The sequence below is a fragment of the Cynocephalus volans genome, chromosome X, assembly GCF_027409185.1.
Source record: "Cynocephalus volans isolate mCynVol1 chromosome X, mCynVol1.pri, whole genome shotgun sequence".
Taxonomy (NCBI): Eukaryota; Metazoa; Chordata; class Mammalia; order Dermoptera; family Cynocephalidae; genus Cynocephalus; species Cynocephalus volans.
In genome coordinates, this window is record NC_084478.1 from 60,941,974 (window position 1) to 60,962,885 (window position 20,912).

Genomic DNA, 20,912 nt, shown 5'->3' on the forward strand with positions numbered 1-20,912 from the left:
GCAATATTCGTGGCAAAATGAAAAGGGGATCTTTTATTTATTTTATTTTTCCCCAGCTTTATTAAAGTATAATTGACAAATAAAAATTACATATATTTATGGTGTGCAATGGGATGCTTTGATATGTGTATACACTGTGAAATGATTAAATCAAGCTAGCATATCCATCAACTCAGATGTTTATTATTTTTCTGTGGTGAGAACATTTAAGACCTACTCCCTCAGCAATTTTCAAGTACACAATACATTATTATTAACTATAGTCACCATGCTGTACAACAGGTCTCCAGAACTTATTTATCCTGTCTAACTGAAACTTTGTACAAAGGGTACCTTTTAAATAACCTTTCTATATTTGGGGAAATTCCCATATTATGTGCCTCGCCATCCCAACATGGAAGTCAGAGCTCAATTTCCCAGCCTTCCTTGCAGTTAGAAACACACAGGTGACCCAGGCTCCATCAATCAGGAAAGCTCATGTAAGACTCTGATACAGAAGGGATTAAACGGAAAAAACCAGCTCTCTGTGGGCCATGTTTGGTGTCACAGGTGTCCCCAGCTTTCGGGGGTGGCAAAGGATGCAAAGTTTCTCAAAGTGGTGGTAGTGACGGCTGTGGTAAAATTGCATTCGTGGCAGCAATTCAAGTGTAGCAATGAGTCATTGGTGGTGGCGGTGGTAACAGAGGTCATTTTCTCATCAGACAAGTTCTTCAGCCCAGTTCTGGGCACTGATCTAGGGTTCAGCCTCAAACCGATTTCTCCAGCCCTTCCAAAGATACTGTGAACCACCCAGGATCCTTTTAATAAATTCCTTTTCTGCTTAACTAGCCAGAGAGGATTTTGCTTTTTAAAATTAAGCCCTCACCAATACAAACAAAACCACCAGGCAGTGACAGAATCAAATCAAAGATCTCCGTCTTTTTGATTCCCAGACCAGCATTCTTTCTACGACATCACATTATATTTTATGCTTTTAGCGAAGTTAAAAATGCTATTTTCAAAAATATATGCTAAGTATCCCATCTCAAAGATATGCTATGAATACTGTTAAAGTATCTATTTGGTTCATGATAAGAGCCTATGCTTGAGTGCTTTTGGAATTTGTCTTTGTTTTTGCTTTTGTTCATATAGATTCACAGACTAGTGGCTTCCTTAAAAGATGTTACCTTACAATAAAAATACCAATAACAATGCATACAACTTAGTCCAAATAAAGATAAAGCAAAACCATATAAAAGGAGGGATAACTGTTCTAGATAAAACAGGATGAGATCATTACTATGTTCTAAGCGCTAAATTTATAATCTGCTTCCTTGAAGTAAAGGACAGTAATAGAGTGGATTATATCAATGTTTCCCAACCTTGGTCCACCAATGATGACTATTATTTTCTATCTTCATGGCCTCCAAGTTTTTAAAGAGTTTCTCTTCCAACCTCATTTATTAAAGAATGTTTTGAATGACCCCAACATGGGTAAATGAATAGCTTATTAAAATACTGAAAACAGGATGCAGATTCCTACTACTACTGTCAGTGACACTAAGTTGCAACTATTGAGATAAAGAGTTTTCATTTTCTGATTATCCACTGTGCACCAGTCAGTGTGCTATAATCAGAACTTTACATACGGTATCCAATTTATTCATCACAACGGCTCTATGTAGTAGGTATCATTATTCCTATTTTACAGATGAAAAAACCATTCAGCAACTTACCCAAGGCCACCAAGCTGGTAAATGAGAGAGCTGAGAATTGGATCTGGGTCTGCCAATTCCAAAACCAGTGATCTGATCTATTTATATTATACCTCCCTTAGGAAGAATTTTAGTTTTACAAAGGAGAAATTTTTCTCAAGGCTCTAAATCTTAGAAGGAATTTATCACATAAACGTTCACAGGAGAACTACTGACCCTGCAATTGATAATGGGGGCCTGGGGAAGAACCATGTAATAATTTACTATGTTCATTGAGGTCTGATACACTGGGTTCTGGAGGCATCTGGAAAAGACACAAGGGTGAACCAGGCATGGGTCTTGCCCCCTGAGAGCTTCACCTAGGTGGGGAGGAGAGATGAATACACAAACAACCAAAATACAACATGCAAGCTACATGTGGCCAGGCATCATCTCTGATGGGTAGAGCAAGGCTTGGGGGTAAGGGGCAGAGGTGGGGGATTGCCAGAGGGAGGGACTGCCCACATCATCCCTGGCATTGGGCCCTCACTGCCACCTTGCCTATGTTCCCAGTTGCCTGAAATACTAGCCCTGCCAAGCCTAGTCCCAGCCCTGCTCCCTGCTGAAATCTGCCTGCTGGGTATCCCGAGGCTCTGAGAAAGGCTCTTTGCACTCTCTCGTATAACAATCAGCCGCTCTTACAAGCAAATCTGACAGAGAAATAGGTCCAGCCTAGAGGTAAAACTGGCAACCCCCACAAGGCAAAAGAGAAATGCTCCCTACCCAAATGAAAACAGAGAAACATTCCCTACTTCTGTTTCCTGATGACCACCTGTCCCTGCATTTCATCAGGTCTCTTCTGAGACAAATCTCTCAGGGAGGCCCACATATTAATCCATTATCAACCACGGCATCTTATGCAGAGGTCATTTATTAGCTCCTGCTCTCAAGGTTTTCCTGAGAGGAGGTGCAAATCTCTGAGAGGAAGAAGCGGGATGCCAGGGGCTTGGACCATTGCCCAGAGCAGCAGGTCCAGGCTTTGAGGCCCCAGGTGTATCCTGACAGTGGCAGGTATCTAAGCAGGAGAGAGTGTCAGGGCCACAGAGGTGAAGCCCATAGGACCATGCTGCGATCCTGCCTTTGCCTGCCTTTACTCTGCTCGACCATTTCAATAGACAAATTTGAAAAGGGAACATTTTACAAGCATATTATAAACCTACATTTTAAGCATTTCAGAATGTCAGAGCCTGGAAGAGAACTCAGAGATCAATATATGGACAAAAGAGTGAGGTGCAGGTAGGTGAAGCAAGGGCCCATGTCTCTTGGCTAGTGAGGATCAGACCTAGCTTTCCCTGACTCCCTTAAGTCAGAGATAGACAGCCCTTCCCTGGTGCAAGGTAATCAATTATTTACTTGTTTGCTGCAAGCTTTAGACTGAATGTTCCTTGAGTAATAGGACCACTCATTAAATTATTTAACAAACATTTATTGGACTTGGCAGGAGCTGATCGGGAGGTAGGGAAGTAAACAAGTAACAACTCAACAGGGGGCTACCAGTGGATAGTAGATGTAAAGCATTTAGCATGATGCTTAGCCCATAGTAAGTGCTCAATTAATGATGGCTTCTATTGAAGTGTCACTCTAGTGAGACGGAAATAAGGGGAGAGAGGTAGGCAGGAGTCAGACCATGACCAAACTCACATGATATACTGAAAGGCTGGGATTTGTTCTGGAGACAATGAGAAGGTGGTGCAGGGTTTAGAGCAGAGGATGCAGATTTTAGAAGGTCACCTGAGCAAACCTCTGGAGGATGAGAGTTAAGAATAAGAGATCTGTTACACAGCTGTCCAGAGGGTCCAAGTAAACAGTTATGAAACTGCTGAACCACGATGGTAAAGTTGGGGATAGAGAGAAGGGAAAGTTTCTAGAGGTAGTTTAAGAAGTACAATTCCAAAGCATGGCTAGGAGAGTTCGAGATAGGATAGAGGGAAGAGATGAGGCAGCTTCTTGGCCTGGGCCCTGGGGAGGTGTTTGGTGCCTTTACCAGTGTTAAATTGAATTAAGTTTGGCTTAAAGCTGCCTCCGTACATACTTAAAGATTGGCCCAAAGGTTTCTCCATATATAGTGAACTGTAACCTAACTAGATGTGTAAACAGACTGTAACCTATTCCTGTAACAAGTGGCTAAGTCTCAGCCAATCACAGCAGCTGAGTTTCAGCCAACCATAGGCAGCCAACTGTTCAAACTGTATTCAAATAAGGCAAACAGTGGGCTGTAACCAATCTAGCTGTCTCTGTACCTCACTTCCGTTTTCTGTAGGTCACTTTCCTTTTTCTGCCCATAAATGTTATCTGACCATGTGGCAGCCCTGGAGTGGCTCCAAACCTCCCCTGGTTCTGGGGGCTGCCCAATTCACAAATCGTTCTTTGCTCAATTAAACTGTTAAATTTAATTTGTCTAAAGTTTTTCTTTTAACACAGGAAATGGTCTCCAGCTGCGACTTTATGGGAGAAGAAAATGAGGTCAATTTAGGGAAAGTTATTTTGGGATGCCTAAGGGACATCCAAAGGGGAGACATCCCAGAGGAATCCATATTTCCAGGTCTATAGTTCAGGAGAAAGGTCTGAGACTGAGGAATGAATATGGAGACATCAGCCAACAGGTCAGAACCAAAGCAGTGAGGATAAAGTATATCCACTCAACTAGTACTTATTAACACCCTGCTGTTCACTAGGCACTGTACTAAGTGATAAGGTTAAAGCAGAGACCAGAAAGAGGAGGTCCCCGACCTCAAAGAAGTTACATTCTGATGAGGGGAGCCAGTATACACACACATACATACACACATAAATAAAGAAAACTTTAGCTAGTGAAAGCATTGAGCAAAGAATTAAAATTAGGGTGTGATATGATAGCAACTGGCTATGGAGTTCCTTTGTCTTTGCCCAGGAAAGAGTGTGAAAAGCAAAAGAGAGGGCTGAAAACAATGTACAGGAACCCACACTTGTGGGCCAAGCACAGAAGGGGAGCCCCAAGCACAGAGGGCTCAGCGTCCAACACTGATGGCATACAGACCAGGATGTCTTGACTCTGGTCTACATTCTCATTTGGAGACCACACCACCACCTCCAAACTAGAACCCCCAGGAATACATCTAGCGGTTCATTATTTCATTCAATAACTATGTATATGTATTGAGCCCAGCACTAGGTTCTGGGGATACCACAGTGAAAAAACCATCAAGGTCCCTGCTCTCAGAAAGCTCACATTCGAATAGAAGACACACACAAGCACACACACGCCCCTCCTAAGTAAATAGATCTCTAAATAAAATAACTGTAAGTTGTGCTAAGTGCTGTGAAAAATATAAACAAGGAGCTAAGAATAACTGGGTGATCTGCTTTAGACAGGATAGTCAAAGAAAGCCCCTCTAGGTAGCTGACATTTGAGATGAATCCTAGAGTTTGCCATGAAAAGGATGGTAGTGAGGCATTCCAGGCAGAGGGAACTGCCTGTGCATAGGCTTGCAGGAAGGAAAGAGCCTGATGTGTTTGAGAAACCAAAAGACAGCCAGCAAGGCCAAAGGAAAGGGCTGGAGAATAGTGATGACGCTGGAAACACAGAGTCACATCACTCAAGGCCCTGCTGGCTGCAGTCAAATGTCTGGATCTCATGGTAAGGACAATGGTAAGCCACTGAAGGATTTTTCAGGCAGGGTGTAACCTGATTTGATTTTCATCTTAAGGAATTTCTGGGATGGGAATCTTGTTCTTTCTGACCATGCAGCACCTTGAAGCCACCCCTCCAATCACACAGTGTGGCGGCCTTTATCCCACTCCCAATTAGGGGCAGGCCTCCATCTGCAGAGCAACTTTTCCTCCTTGGATCTCCTGCCTGGCCTAAGTGCTTCCCAAAAATCCCCATAAACTCACTAAAGTGTTTCCAATAGACTTTGCGAGAGTGTTGGGAAAATGAATGCTTTTGTAAAAGGACACAAAATAATAAAACGAAACCACTCCCTCATTTCTGATGGAAATGTCTTTTCTCCTTCACTGCTTTCCATTAGACTATGGCCTGAGTAATTGTCTTCACCCTTTACTCTGTCTCCATTTATTTTCCACAACATCATGAACATACATATGTGACTATGAACAATAACAAAGAACTATAAATGCTTATTGATCCCAGAAGGTTGGGAATTCTAAACAATAAAAACATGTACTCTGACTGCTTCTCTCAAAAGAACATTTTGGAGACACAAAAGAGCTTTGTTAAAACAACAAATGAGTCTTTGGGACACTTTGGGCCCAATGGTGGGCTCTAGGCCACCAGGTAGTGATGCAATAGGCAACTACAGACACAAAGTTGGAAAGACCTCCCTGCTACCCTCTCCTGGGCTCACTTCCTCATTCTCAGCCCACATCTTGACTGCATCAAGCCAAGTTTACTATATAGCTTTCAGCCACTATTGTTTTCAGGAGCCAGAATTCTCAGGCTAAAGAGAAAGTCCCCTTTGTCCTCCATCCATGATTTAATTTACATTCTCCTGAACACTCCATTCACTTTGTTTTCAGGCTAAGAAATCTCACAATTGTACTAGACCCTGAATTTCCCTGTGTTTCTGCCGTTTGGAAATTTGCCTAGGTCAGCCACTGCACAGTTCCAGAATTCAGCTTTACCTTGGAGAAAATCTTTATTGTCCATGATTTCTTACAGTATTTCTAACTACTGTCATATATTCTTCCCTCGATTCCTATCTTTATGTCTTTCAGAATACACGTGTGAGTACACATACACACAAATGCATACATATCACCTCTTCTCTCACCATCAGTAAAGTTTCCACTATCTTTTCCAATTTGATCACATTTCTAGGGAGTTGTCCTTCCTTGTTCCCCAGATTTCGGGGCAGGGGTGTGCTCTTAGCTGCATTTTTTCTGCCTTTCTCACTCAGATGTGACATTCCTAGTGTTCCCCTGATCCTTCAACAAAACACCATGATTCACAAGACAATATGACCAACTGACTTCCTATGCTTTTGTCTCTCTGTTCCCACTCATAAACTTCTTTTATATGCAAATGCATAAAGTTTACTAGAATAGTAATGGTCAAAACTTGACCACAAAGTACGAGTAATATGAATGCAAAGAAATGCCAACCACTAACAAAAAGTATGTAGTGAATTAACTAGGAAGCGCTAGGAAAGAAATTGTTCTTTCTGTTCTTTGGACAATCTTGAAGGGAAAAGAGATTATTGCTAGCAGAATATGGCTTACCTAAATGTATTAAAATCCACAACCTTCGTGTGCCTACAGTCAGCAGCTGTAAATACTTGCTTGATCTCTCTGGATCTTGATTCTACTTCTTTCAGCTTTTGTAGGGCGAGTTCGATGTTGCTCAAAGGAAACTAGAAGGGTGAAAGGAAAGGAAAGACATATTTAAATATGCCCAAGACTTGGGGAGCCTAGTCTCTCTCCAGATTTTTAGAATTCCTCCCCCACCCCCACACCCCTGCCCCAGAACTGTTGGCCACCAGGCGATACAGTGTTGAGAACAAGGCTGGGTGTCCAAGATCCACACAGGCACTCTAATCTCTGTACATTCGCCCTCCGGGCAGCCCACTGTTCCTGTCTCCTACCCTGTGATTAGCTTTTTGATTTAGTAAGAATACTTGTTATTCAATCCAGTAAAGCATAAGGTTGTAAATAATTATAGCTAAGAGATCAAAAGTGAGAAGACGAAATTTTAAAATAAAAACATAAATCATAATTTAGTATAAAGCTCCCTCTCTTCCACCAGAAAATGATCCAGGCGGTTTGGCACCTACTGCAGGACCCTACTCTCCCCTCTACTTTTGCATTTCCTTTCATCTATTTCCATGACAGGATCTATTAGCTCTTTTGAAAAGGCTCCTCAAATTGATATTAAAGAGTATATTAATCTTTCTCTGCTTAGAATGTCCTTATTAGGAGTAGTTTTAAAATAATGCAGTTTTCACTTGGGATGCTGATACTAGATAATGTCCTACCCTGCTTTTATCATTCTGAAAGGAGAAAAGCCTTTTATATCTTAAAATACACACACACACCGTCATGTGCCATATAACGACATTTTGGTCAATGACAGCATATACAACAGTGGCCCCATAAGATCATAATGGCTATACCATATAGCCTAGGTGTGTAGTAGGCTATACCATCTAGGTTTGTGTAAACACACGCTATGATGTTCACACAACAATGAAATCACCTAACAATGCATTTTTTAGAACGTATCCCCATCGTTAAGTGCTGCATGATTCTGCATGTGTATATATATTTGTGGGGGGGGGGGTGTGTATACACAAGGGTACTTCAAAAAGGTCATGGAAAAACTGAATTAAAAGATAAATCTTTCCGTGACCTTTTTGAAGACCGTGTGTGTGTGTGTGTGTGTGTGTGTGTGTGTGTATTCATTTATATAGTGTTTCTGTTTGGAAATAGAACTCTAATTTACACTAGCTACACTGAGCTTGCTAGGGGCCACATTGAGCTCAGCACTTCACACACATTAGCACTTTTAATCTTCATAGCAGCTCTATGAAATAGGCACTATTCTTATTCCCATTTCAAAGATGACGAAATTGAAGCTCAGGGAAGATACATGTCTAAGGTCCCTCAGCTATTAAATGTGGAGTCAGGTTTCCAAGTCAGGCCTGCTGGTCTCCAAAAATCTAACTTCTCAATTATTGAGTTTCTCACCTGAATTCAGTGTTTCGAGTAGCTACTGGTTCTTGGTTTTATGATAACTCGAACCCCTAACACTACAAATAGAGATGATGTGACAGCCATGAAGGGTGCTGCCCAGGCCTCCTTTCAAGAGAGACCCTGTAGAGAAGAGCATTGTTATGTGACAGCCTGGGGCTGCTACACCTTTGGGATCCACTGCAGCATTCCTGCCAAGGCCACCCTCTCCCCAGCCTAGCAGGGGGATCAGAGCTTGCCATTCCCACCTGACACAGTACCTCTCTGATGGGCAGGCTTTGCTCTGGGGTTCACCATCCACCTGGCCAAGACTTTCTCAGAGCTGTGTTGCCTGAGAGCTGTCTGACAGCTGTCTGAGGCTCTTCCTACCCACCTCTCTTTCCTCCCCTTCTTGAACATCTAATTCTGTCTTGGTATCTGCTTCTCAGAGAATCCAAACTGATATGGATGATATAATATACACAGAGAGATTGATGTTAGCAACTTAACCCTGAGTATTTTATATATAAATGAGACAAAATTGGTACTGTATGTATATACATGGTATATAACCATTATTACTTACAGGTGGACTTTTAAAATAAATATTCTCCAGATAGATTTTCAGTATTAGGCAATGATTTCCAAACGTTCATGTTTGCACACCGAACTAGTCCACATTTAAAATCAAGATTATATCAATATGTTATTTTTACTGAACAGCATTGCCATAACAACACTTTCAGTAACAGTACCCATCTGCCATCTTATTTCAAATTTAAAAAAAAAAAAACTCTTTGAGTTCTCTGTTGCCAATTTCTCCTTAAATTCTTATTTTAGGCCTCAGGTGACTACTGTTATAGGAAGTTGCAATCCCAGCAACTAGAGGGTTCCCTTGGGGTTTCTGTTTGTTTGGGTCTTGGCCTTCTCTGTTGGCCTGTGCCAATTAGCTGGGACAGCACAGTGTGTGACACCAGATTTTCTTCCTTTCCTATAGTTGTTGAATTTCTTTCTGAAAACATTGTTAGTGTCAGCAGAAAACCCAGGAAACTTGATTCAACCCTGGGTCTGCCTCCTGCCTGTGCCTGGAATCCGTGATGTTAAGCAGCAGAGAACTCAGCGTGTAAACAGAGTAGACAGGGACCCGGCCTCTGTGACGGGACCTGTGGCCAAGTTGCATGGATCCATTATTCATGCCCATATGTGCGAATGCACAACATAAAACCGGTGGCAAGATGAAGAAGAAAAGACCCTACAGAGAGAAAAAGAGATCACAGAGGGCTGAGAGGCAAATCAAGAATTACAGAAAGTAAATTCACCTTATCTGAATTCTTCTCCATGTAGCTTAAGGTATACTCATCAGCATTGAGCAAATGAAAGAGGTAGCCATTCACATTCACTCTGGCTCCAATATACAGCTCCTGCACCATGATATATTCTGATAGTTCACTTTTAAAGACTTCTTGTCCAGGCCTCTTAACACGAATTCTTTTCAAGAACATCCCACCAGTAAACCCTAAAGAAAAAGAGAAAAGTTCATGAGTAGCCTTTATTCTTAAAAGAATCATATGACTTGCCTTTAGAGTTACTTCATCCTCAAACACAGACCATACCATTTATTTGTAAACTCATATTGCCTATTAGCTGTGAACTCATATTGCCTTCTCAGATTTAAGGGAAGAACAAGACAGTGGGTAAAAAAAATAAGACTCCCTAGGTGAGTGGGGGTGGGAAGGTATATGGCATTCCAGCCTTTTCTTTCCTCTCTCTATTCCCTTCCCAATTCAATGAACAATTAGCAAGGACCTGCTATATGTTCAGCAGTGTACTGAGAGTGTGGGACATCCTGAAGAAACTGATCTTTATAGCATGTTTAAACAGTACCAGTTAGAAAACTCCTCACTGTGTTTTCTACCTATTTGTCCCAGATGACATTTTACACTTAATATGACATGCGGGCTAAGTACAAAACGTCCCTCTTCTGTAAAGATTACTTGTTTGAAGACAACTATGGGAGTCCCCTTAACTCTTTTTTTTTTCCCTACATGTAAAGTATATTTACTTCTTTTAGCAATGCCTCATATTTCTTACTTTCCAGAATTCTCTCCATTTCATCTGTTCTCTTCTGTGCATTATTTGTTTTTTGACCTCTTGGAAAGCAGTGACCAGAGTCAAACAAAGGACTCCAGTATTTTCTGATATTGAACTGCAATTTATAGGCCCATGAATATAGCCTGAGACCAGATGAGCTTTTGTGGTCAGCTTCATCATACTCCTCCAACCACATTCAGAAACCATGGGTGGTGGAAAGACATAGGCTTTGGAGCCGAATAGAGCTGCATTCCATCCTGGCTCTGTCACTTGCTTGCTGGTTGATCTTTAAGAGCTATTTAATCTCTCTGAACCTCTGTGAATTCTCATTGGTAAAATAGGAATAAAATTTGTGGGAGTCATAAAATGTCCCTCTCAGATCACCCACTGTGGAGAACATAAGTGATGGAAGGCCCCAGCTGCTGTGTCCTGAAATTCATCCTCGGGTGTGTGGTGAGGTCATGCTTCTCTCAGGCTGCTGACAACAAGTGACTGAGCAAGGCAGGGATACTAAGATAGGCCCATTACTACAAGACAAGGGCTTCTCCAACTAGCTACTTTGGCTCAAGGACTCTCCATTAGCTTTGCCGAAATGTTCTTAGAATTTCCCTGCAGTCTAGTACCTCCCCCTTTCTTCCTTCCCTCTGTCCTTCACAGCAGTCAGACCTGCACCACAGTCTAATGGCTCTCCTGGCCTTCTCTGGTTCGTTCCACACTGTCCCTCACTGGCATTTCCCCTAATAAATGTCTTGCACATTTAATCTCATCTCGGCATTTGCTTCTTGGAGGACCTGGACTAACACAAAACTGAACCTCATAAAGTTCTTACCAGGATAACAGTAGGTTCTCAGTAATGGCTGCTATTATTACTAGTAAGCATGTAGCTGACCATCACCCTTTCTGTTTTACACATGCTACAGTTTGCTTGACCATATCTTCCCTATTCTAGATGTATACAGCTGACTTTTTCACCTTTAAGAGCATAAGTTATATTCATCCCTATTCAATTTCATATTTTAAGAGTTGATCCATTATTCAAATCATTGTGGAGCCTAACTTAGTTATACAAATTATTCATTACTCATTGGTGTGTTAAGTGGCTCATACCACCTCATACAACTAACTTAAATTTTCAGAGATTTTGCAAGCCAATTTTTAAACTGTTGGCTGCTAAAAATTGGCCATGGGTGGAGTATTCAAACCATGAAAACTGGCAAACAGTACATTGTGGAGAGGCATTCTGTGGGCCTGGGTGCTGGAACCTGGGCAACAGCCTCAACAGAGTGAGGGGCCAGAGAAAGATGGACTCTGAAGATTAAATTTGTATAACTGGGATTTTTGTCTTATAGTCAAGCAAAAAATTTTTAAGCAGGACTATAAAAAATACAGACATCCCCTTGGTTTGCTGGCTGTGAGTGGGACTGGTGGTAGCCAGACCATGATTTTGAAGCCCTTGGACTCCACAGAGGTACCTCACAGGCCACAGAAGAAGAGATAGTGACAAAAAGGAGGTATCTCAAGTCCCCCAGCCCTGAGCCAAAAAAAAGTCACTATCATAGATCATCTAGGCTACAGTATCAGATCATTCCCTAATTTTCAAAATGAAGAGACAGTTAAATGTCCTGAGGAAAATGCCATGAGAGGTATGTCTCTTACCTGAATTCCTCTCTATAGGTTCAAACACTGAAATTGTGTCATCGCTGAGAAAATATGAAATAACAAACATCCTGTCCACGTCTGCACATTTGTCTGTGATTAGTTTTGCAAAAAACCGGAGTATATTGCTTATGTTGCCATAGCTAAATGGAAGAGAAATGAGGGTTATAGCATTATGCAAGTAATCTTTCACACGTCATATATGTAAAAAAAAAAAAAATGCCTGCAAAAGGTGTGTTATGGTTTTAATATAATAGCATAAACCCTCCAAAGTGAAAGAGTTCAACCATATTCTTATTCAGGTTCTAAATTTAAAGGCAGAGGAATTTTCTCAGTATAGTCATCCCTCAGTATCCATGGGAGGTTGGTTAAACAGCTCTAAATTACTTATAATATCTAATACAATGTAAACGCTATGTAAACAGTTGCTATACCGTGTTGGTTTTTATTTGTATTATCTTTTATCGCTGTATTTTTTTATTGTTTTTTTTTTTTAACATTTTTGATCCACTGTTGGTTGAATCTGCAGATGCAGAACCCATGGATATAGAGAGCTGATGGTATATTAAAATATCTCTTATTCTTTACCTGTCCTTGGTAACACACTGGGAAAATGTACCCAACACAAATGTACTGAACACACTGCTCAAACAAGCCACATCTGCCGGTTATTCTCTAATCATGAGGCTAGTCAACAATCACAATAATCGTGTTAGAAAGAAGCACAAGCACCTAGCCCCGTTGCCGGAGCAATCCAGTGGGCGTGCTCTGCCTGAGCCTGGGGCCACCTCCCTGTTTCACCACCCACAGGCTCATGCCATTGCTTTGCACCTTCCAGCCCGCATCCTCCCCCTCCCTGAATCACTCTGTCAGCTCCACAGCATCCCAACTCCCTTCAAAGGAAAAATGAACTTTTCCTTTTCAAATGCTGTAATAAACATCATAAACCTGCCTTTTGGTATATAGCACTTATCACCCATACTGTAAGTAGCCATTACAAGTCTGTTTTCCAAGGGCAAGGACTAGGTCTTGTTAACTGTTATCTAACATAACACTTTTTAATTATAAGTACTCAATAAATGTTTGTAGAAAGTTGTTATAAGACCCATATAGATTGGAATTTGCACTTAGAATTCCCTACATGAACAGAATAGTCTATTAGTCTGAAGATGTGATCAAATTCTTGAATTAAAAGTTCCCAAAATTGACTGCCTGGTCACTGAAGAAATTACTTCATGGTCAGCAGAAGTATGTTTGCAGATATCATCTAGTGAAAGGTGGACCTCGTAACAAATAATAAACCCTTTGGGAAGTTTTTGATAATCAAAATCATTACTCCAAGGAGGCATGCAGTAAAATAAACTGTCCTTCACCAGTTCCCTGTCACAACTCTAAGCAAAGAGGTCCTCACTTGCAGACTCTCCTATGCTGAAATCCATACTTTCCTTGTGTTAAGTGACAAAAAAAAAAAAAGTATTTCTGATTTGCAGAGGCAGAAAATTGCTTTGCTCTGCCCTTTTTTCAAACCGTCCGAGAAGCAGGGCTGAAAAAGCATGGTGCCAAGATTCCCAGCTTGAGGTCTTATGTGAGATGGAGCAGAGTGCAGCAGTCTGGAAGCTAGCCCCAGGGCAGCCCAGGTAAAACAGCCAGATAGCCATAGCTCTGTTTTCTTAGTACCTAGTTCCCGGGCTTCAAATGGAACTCATAGAGCACAGGGGACAGCTGTGCCTTGTCAACCATCTTCTCTGGTACATAATTGTATTACAAGTAACAAACAGATTCAGTACCCCCCTCTCACGAAAGACCCATAACTTCAGATGCGTGAAATATCACTGAAACAACTGAATGAGGTCTAATCTCAGGGCAAATAAATACTACTGTAAATTTTACTTAGAATTTACATACATTTACAAGAGTATATGTTAATTGTGTATTTTTCACATGTCCAATATGCCATTTTTCCTCTTAATTCTAGTGTTCTGGAGAACTCATCGATGAGGAATATAATCTACTCAATAAAATTTGTAGACCAGCAGTTCAGAAAGTTTACTGTGCATAAAAGTTACCTGGGGGAGCTTGTTAAATATACAGGATCCAGAGCCCCACCCCAGAGATATGGATTCAGTAGTCAGCTTGCATCTCCAGAAACATACATTATTAATAAGTACTCCAGGAGATTCTGATGAGGTTGTCCCCAGAAGAAACACTGCAAGTGTCTTCGGATATTTCCTTGACTAATAAGCTGTCAAACTTCTCTTTTAACACTCTTTTTACCACAATAACCCGCCTTTCCAGCTGACCACCTACTACACCTCCTGCACCAACCATAATGTCACACACAATTTAGCACTATATAGACTTGTACTCTTGGCAGGTGTTTTTTAAAATGTGTTTATTCACATTGTCCCAAAACAAATTATAAATTCTTAGGTCCAGAAGTCATGTCTAAACTTTCTACACACAGCCCAGACTTATCTATAATTGTTACCTCGAATTCTTCTCTTTTTTTCTTAAATCCACTTCTACTAGGTTTGCTCTACCTAAACTGCTCTTGCAGAGGTCAACAATGATCTCCACAATATCAATTACAATGCTTAAGTTTTTGTCCACATCTAATTTGACCAATCAACAGCAACTGGTACAAATGATCACTTCTTCCATGACACTTGTGCTTCACTTGGCTTCCAGGATCCTGTATTCTCCTGGTTACACTCTGACCTCCTTGTTTGTGCCTTTTTAGTCTCCTTTGCTAGTCCCTCCGCTTTTTCCCAATCTCTTAATTTGGGGTGTCCCAGAGTTTATTCCTTAGTTATGTACTTATCTATGTATATTCACTCCCTTGGTGATCTCATCCAGTCTCAAGACTTTAATACAATTTGGCATCATGGCTTTAAATACCATCTATATGCTGATGACTTCCAAGTTTATATCTCTAGCTCAGACCTCTGTCCTAAACTCCATACTCACACAAACATCCAACTGCCTACTCAATATCTCCACTTGATACCTAAAAAACACTTCAAACTTAACTTGTTCTAAAACTGAATGTCTGTTCTTACCCCCAAATCTACTCTATCTACAGTCTCTCTCATCTCTAGATGGCAACTCATCCTTCCGGTTGCTCAGGCCAAAACCTTGAAAGTCATCCTTGGCTCCTCACTTCTTTCACACCTCATATCCAGTCAAGAAGTCCTATTGGCTCTACCCTCAAAATATTTCCAGAATCCACTATTTAATTTCACTACTTCTACTGCACTCACTCAGATCTGAGCCACCATAACTTTTCTCTTGGACTACTGCATTAGCCTCTTAACTAGTCTTTACTTCCATCATTGCCCATTGACAGTCTACTATCAACACTGCTTAGGAGTGATTTAACATGCAAATGAGATCAAGTCACTTCTCTGCTCAAATTTCCCAATGGTCCTACCTTATCACTCAAAGTCAAAAGAGTCCTTATAATGGTCAACAAGGCCCTGTGTGATCCGACCTCCCATTACCTCTTTCATCTCATCTCTTTGTACTCTGCCCTTTACTCATCTACTGTATCCATGTCAGCCTCCTGGATGTTTCTTGTACATCCCAAGCCTGCTTCTTAGGGCCTTTTCTCTGACTATTCTTTCTGCCTGGAACATGTTTCCTCTCCTCAGTAAGGTCCACCCAGACCACACTATTTAGATTGCAACCAGGTATACTCTTTAGCCCCACACTCCCAGTTCCCCTTTATTCTTTTCATAGCAACTTAATATGTAATTTGTGGGCTCCCCCTAGACCAAGAGCTCTTTATTTCTATTTTTTCCATGGTACTTAACACTGTCCATACACTACATAATTTATTTATGTATTATCTTTATTGTTTATTGTCTATCTCCCACAACTAGAATGTAAGTTCTATGAGGGCAGGACTCTGTGTCTGTTTTGTTCACTGACGTATTTCAAGTACCTAAATCAGTGCTTGGCACACAGCAGGTGCTCAGGAAATATTTGTTGACTAAGAGAATGAACATTTCACCCAGGGCTACATATCTACTAAAAACCTCAAAATAGCTAGACGTATAGAGTCTTGTGACAGCAGATGAACAATATCTGAAACACGTCAAAGATGAAGATTAAACCATAAATTTAATTTTGGGTGCTATATGGTTATAAATAGCACAAATCTGGGATAATAACCTTCCTGGTGGGAAGTCATCAGTCTCTTCTATTCATCATTAGGAAATGGATGAGTGAATGTTTATTCTATGTACTCACTCATTCATCTATTCCTTCTCTTATTGGACAAAATATTTATTGAGCTCCAAGTATGTAGCCAGCACTGTTCTAACTCTTAAGAGGGCAATAAAGCCAGTCCCTACTCCCAAGGAGCTCTTAGTCTAGGGGGAGCCCACAAATTACATAAATGAGTTACCACACAGTGTGACAAGTACAGATTCTGCAGCAAGAAAGATGAACTCCAGAAGTTAGATTTCCCTGGTTCAACTAAAAGTAACACAGCCTCTCTGAGCCTCAGTTTCCTCATGCGAAGAATGGGTACACATACTGAATGGGATTGAATTATGAATGGGTGCATGTATCGAATGGGATTGAATTATGTGACCCCCAAATTCACTGAAGCTTGAATTGTGTCCCCCAAGTTTTATGTATTAGAAACTTGGCTCCCACTGTGACTGTTAAGAGAGTGTGAAATCCTATTATGGTAATTGAAAGGTGGGGCCTTTAAGAGGTAATTAGATTATAGGACCATGCTGTAGTGAATGGATTAAAAATGGTGATCAGGGGCATGGTTCTGAGGGCTTTAAAAAAAGAGAAAAGTCTGTCTTTCTCTCTCTCTGCTCTTTCTGATACACCATTTTTGCAATGTGATACCCTGCCATCACAGTGGCCACCATCAAGGCCTTCACCAGCTATGTTCCCTGGACTTTGTACTTCCAGCCTCAGAAACTGTAAGCAATAAATTTCGTTTTCTTTATAAATCACCCAGTTCCATATTATTTTGTTATAAGCAACAGAAACAGACTAATACAGAGCAATAATATTATCTACTTTCCAAGGTTCTTATGAGGATTAAATGAGACCAAGTACTGTAAAGGAGTTAATATACAACAACCATTAATTGCTCATTAGGAGTAGTAATAATATTATTAGAGGTATGATCAGCAGAGTATTGTGGGCACACAGAGAACAAAGTAACTAATTCAGCCTGGTGCAGTGAGAAATATATTATTCTGGTCCTCCCATATCAGACTAGAAAATCTGCCCAGCAGGCCATCACAGTCATGTTTACCCAGAAAATAAAGATCTTCGTGTCTGTCAAAAATCTCATATGCTTTAACTTGAAACTATCTGCTCCAATGACTCATAGTTCATCAGCATTACCCTCATTTCAACAACAGCACCCAATACATTTTTTAACAGCAACATATATAATCAGTATAGGTCATGTACAATTTCATGTCTCAATTTCACAGATTCTTTACTTATATTAAGAAACTATTTTTTGTATGTTTTGTGAGATCATATTCCTTAGGTTCTCACAATTTTAAAACCTTGGGTTATTCAAACTCATGTATAAGACTCCAGCTGAATGTGCCAGTTACTATGGAAACATGGTCACTGTGTGGGAGGAGCTTAAGGGAAGTGTATTCCTGGCACAGAATAAGCAGTGGACAAAAAGAAACGAAATTAGAGACATTTGTGCCTATACCACTATCCTCCAGCCACAACAGCATAAGGAGAACACAGAAGTGCTATCTACAGTCAGTGTGCTGTGGGCAAGTTTACACAGTGTAGACAAAAAGAGAAACTAAGTCAACTACCCACAAAGAACTGTTTTCCCCTGGGTTCCAGAAGCAACACCCTGGATAATATTTCATGTTATTTACTTACAAGAAAAATTCCCTGTCCTTTTACAATAGGGACATTCTTCCTGCTCACCTCCTTCGCGTGGCTGCCCTTAAAAACAGCAGTTAGCAAAAAATGTTCATCAAAAGTCCTACTCTGAAACCTCACAGTAAACACTGTTATTGATAAGGGAGGATGGCGTATAAGTTGGTGTCCCTGTTATGTGATCAGAACCAGTAGTTCTCAAACACTGGTGTGACTCAGAATCCCATGGAGTGCTTGTGAAAACAGAGTGCTGGGCCCCACCCCTAGAGTTTCTGTCTCAGTTGGTCTGGGAGAAGGCACAAGAATTAGCATTTCTAACAAGTATGGGGACCACACTTTGAGTAGCATCGATTCTAACACTTAAAAATAAAACTCTAAAGTCCTTAAAAATAAAAGATTATTTTTTGGAAGACAAAAGACATCATGTCATGGCAAAGGCAGACTTTTAGACATTCTGTTCAATTCTTAATAATAGATTTTCATCATTTTTACAGATATAGCACAGCTATTGTTCTCTCTCCTTCAAATGTTCTATATAAGCATCTGACCCCATTCAATTTTATCATATTCAGGATGCTGTCTTTTTCTTCCCCTTTTCCTAGTCTTACAACATGTTGCCTTTATCATTTTTCTCCCCAGGATCTCCCGACCCATTATTTCCCTCACACAAGACTGCAATTTTTAGCCCACATCCTATTCAAACATCTGCAACATTTCCCCACCACTTTTCCTCTTCACTTCTCTCTCCACGGCCTGCTCTCCCTGCAGAAGCAAAAAGTAGCCATGGGCAGCGCCCCACATTCTATATGCATGACTCAGGGGCAGATTTTTCCTCATCTATATTAGTAATACTTTTGAAAGTCTGCCTTTTGAAATTATATCCAGCCATGTAAGCAATCTATGGTAACTGAACTCAACTAAACCTCTCAAATAAAAACAACAACATTAATTGTCAAATAACATCTTGGAAAACACTTATAAATCATTGAAATCTCTATATAACAGGGGTTGGCAAACCACAGTTCATGGGCCAAATCCAGCCGGCCACCTGTTTTTGTATGGCCTTTCAGCTGAGAATGGTTTTTACATTTTAAATGGCTGAAAAATAATCAAAAGAAGAATATTTTGTGATAGGTAAAAATTATATAAAGTTCAAATGTCCATTAAAAAAGTGTCCATAAAAAAAGCTTTACGGGAATGCAGTTGCACATTTGTTAACATTCTGTCTATGGCTGCTTTCACGCTACAACAGCAAATCTGAGTGGCTGTGACAGAGACCGTATGGCCCACAAAACCAAAAACATTTATTATCTGATCCTTTAAGAAAAAGCTTGCTGACCCCGACTCTACATCATTTCCTAGGGACCATCTTTAGGAGATAGACAGACAGACAAACAGACAGATAGATAGATAGATACACAGGGAAAGGCAACATAGATTGGGGCCTTCAGATGACACTTACTGAAATAAGCACTCAAGTAAGAACCTGTTAATACTGCATGTTAATCAACTTCATTTAAAAAGCTATAACAACTTGTCTCCAGACTTAAAATTAGATGAGTTGCATGACATCTGTTTTGTCATAAGGACTATATTATAAACCCCAAACACATTTATTTGAGAAAGACTGGACTAAAATCATGGTTCCCTCAAGCACCTGTCTTTTTCTGCGATCTTCTTGAAGTTCCTCTTGTGAGGTGTGGGCACAAGGCCTATGCAGGAACGGAGAGAATCCTCTTCAGAACCAAAGCCGGTATAAGGTGGAAACTTCCTTTCTATTTTTGGAGGAGGAGGAGCCTTGCATGAAATTGAGGTAAAGTTCTCTATAACAAAACAAAGGCAAACAAAACAGCAATATTTTTTTTTGCCCTGATTATGGCTGTTTTGAAAGGTTTGTTATGCTTTCAAGATGAACATGGAGATCTTTGTAGACTATTTTAAACTCTTTCAAACAAAACACAGCAAAATCCGGTGAAAGTAGGTTTCAATCACGTTTACAAAAGCCACAGAACTCACTTAATAATCGCCATTGGTTCAAAAGAAAAGCAAAGAATCTATGTCAAATAAGTAAACATTTATCTTTTGTCATCACATCCCCATTTCTGAATATTTTTTGTTCTTCCCTGATTTTTCCTATGATATGAAAATTCAAACTTGAAACTTTATGCCATCCATTCCATATTTTAACCTGTCATTTAGCCCTCTCCCATCTGCAGTCAACGCTCACTAATAAAATTCTTTTCCAAACAGGACTGACTCCTGACTATTTCACCTTTCCCCTTCCCGACCCTCCATCTCCTCCTCCTCTCCCCACTTTTTCAGCCCCCTCCTTTGCCTCCAACTCCACTCCAGGCTGTGGCACTTCACTATCTGGTTCAAAAACAAACACAAAAACAAAACTTCTTTCTTCTCACCAACCACTACTCCAGGTCCCTCTTGTTACTGCCTAACAAAAGACTGCAATTGTACTCAGATGTGATGAAGCAACAAAACAAAAATTTTTTTTTAAATTTTTTTTAAATAGCCAACTGCCTACTCTCTCAAAGGAAGTACTAAATGGTAAATACTGTTGATTTTATTGACTTATCTGTGAGGAAGGAAAGGTGGAGAGAGCACTGGTGACATATTTATAACAGCCTAGAAGTTTTTTTTTAGATACTCATTTGCAAGGCTGTGCCATCTCTGAGAGGCAACTGTGCTCTCCAGAGCAAATAACACATTGATCTGATCTATCCAAGTCACTGTGTTTGCTCCACCACGAATGACAAAGAAAATGCCGAGATATTTCCTAAAACAAAACAAAAAACCCCACAGAATCCACTTTCTAGTTCTTCCCCCCAAGCTTGAATATGCCATAGGTGTTGCCATTTGTGAATAAAAGGA

The 20,912-nt window shown here is 40.5% G+C and overlaps 1 protein-coding gene across 1 annotated transcript in view; it reads right to left on the reverse strand.

Moving 5' to 3' along the window:
- EFHC2 (EF-hand domain containing 2) overlaps window positions 1–20,912 on the reverse strand; it is a 132,335-nt gene that overhangs the window by 53,355 nt on the left and 58,068 nt on the right. Inside the window, exons 8-11 of the mRNA XM_063084635.1 lie at window positions 19,687–19,852; window positions 12,144–12,286; window positions 9,716–9,912; window positions 6,951–7,081 (exon numbers count right to left, since the gene is read on the reverse strand). Of these exons, the coding sequence (XP_062940705.1) occupies window positions 6,951–7,081; window positions 9,716–9,912; window positions 12,144–12,286; window positions 19,687–19,852 (637 nt within the window). The remainder of the gene's footprint in view (window positions 1–6,950; window positions 7,082–9,715; window positions 9,913–12,143; window positions 12,287–19,686; window positions 19,853–20,912) is intronic.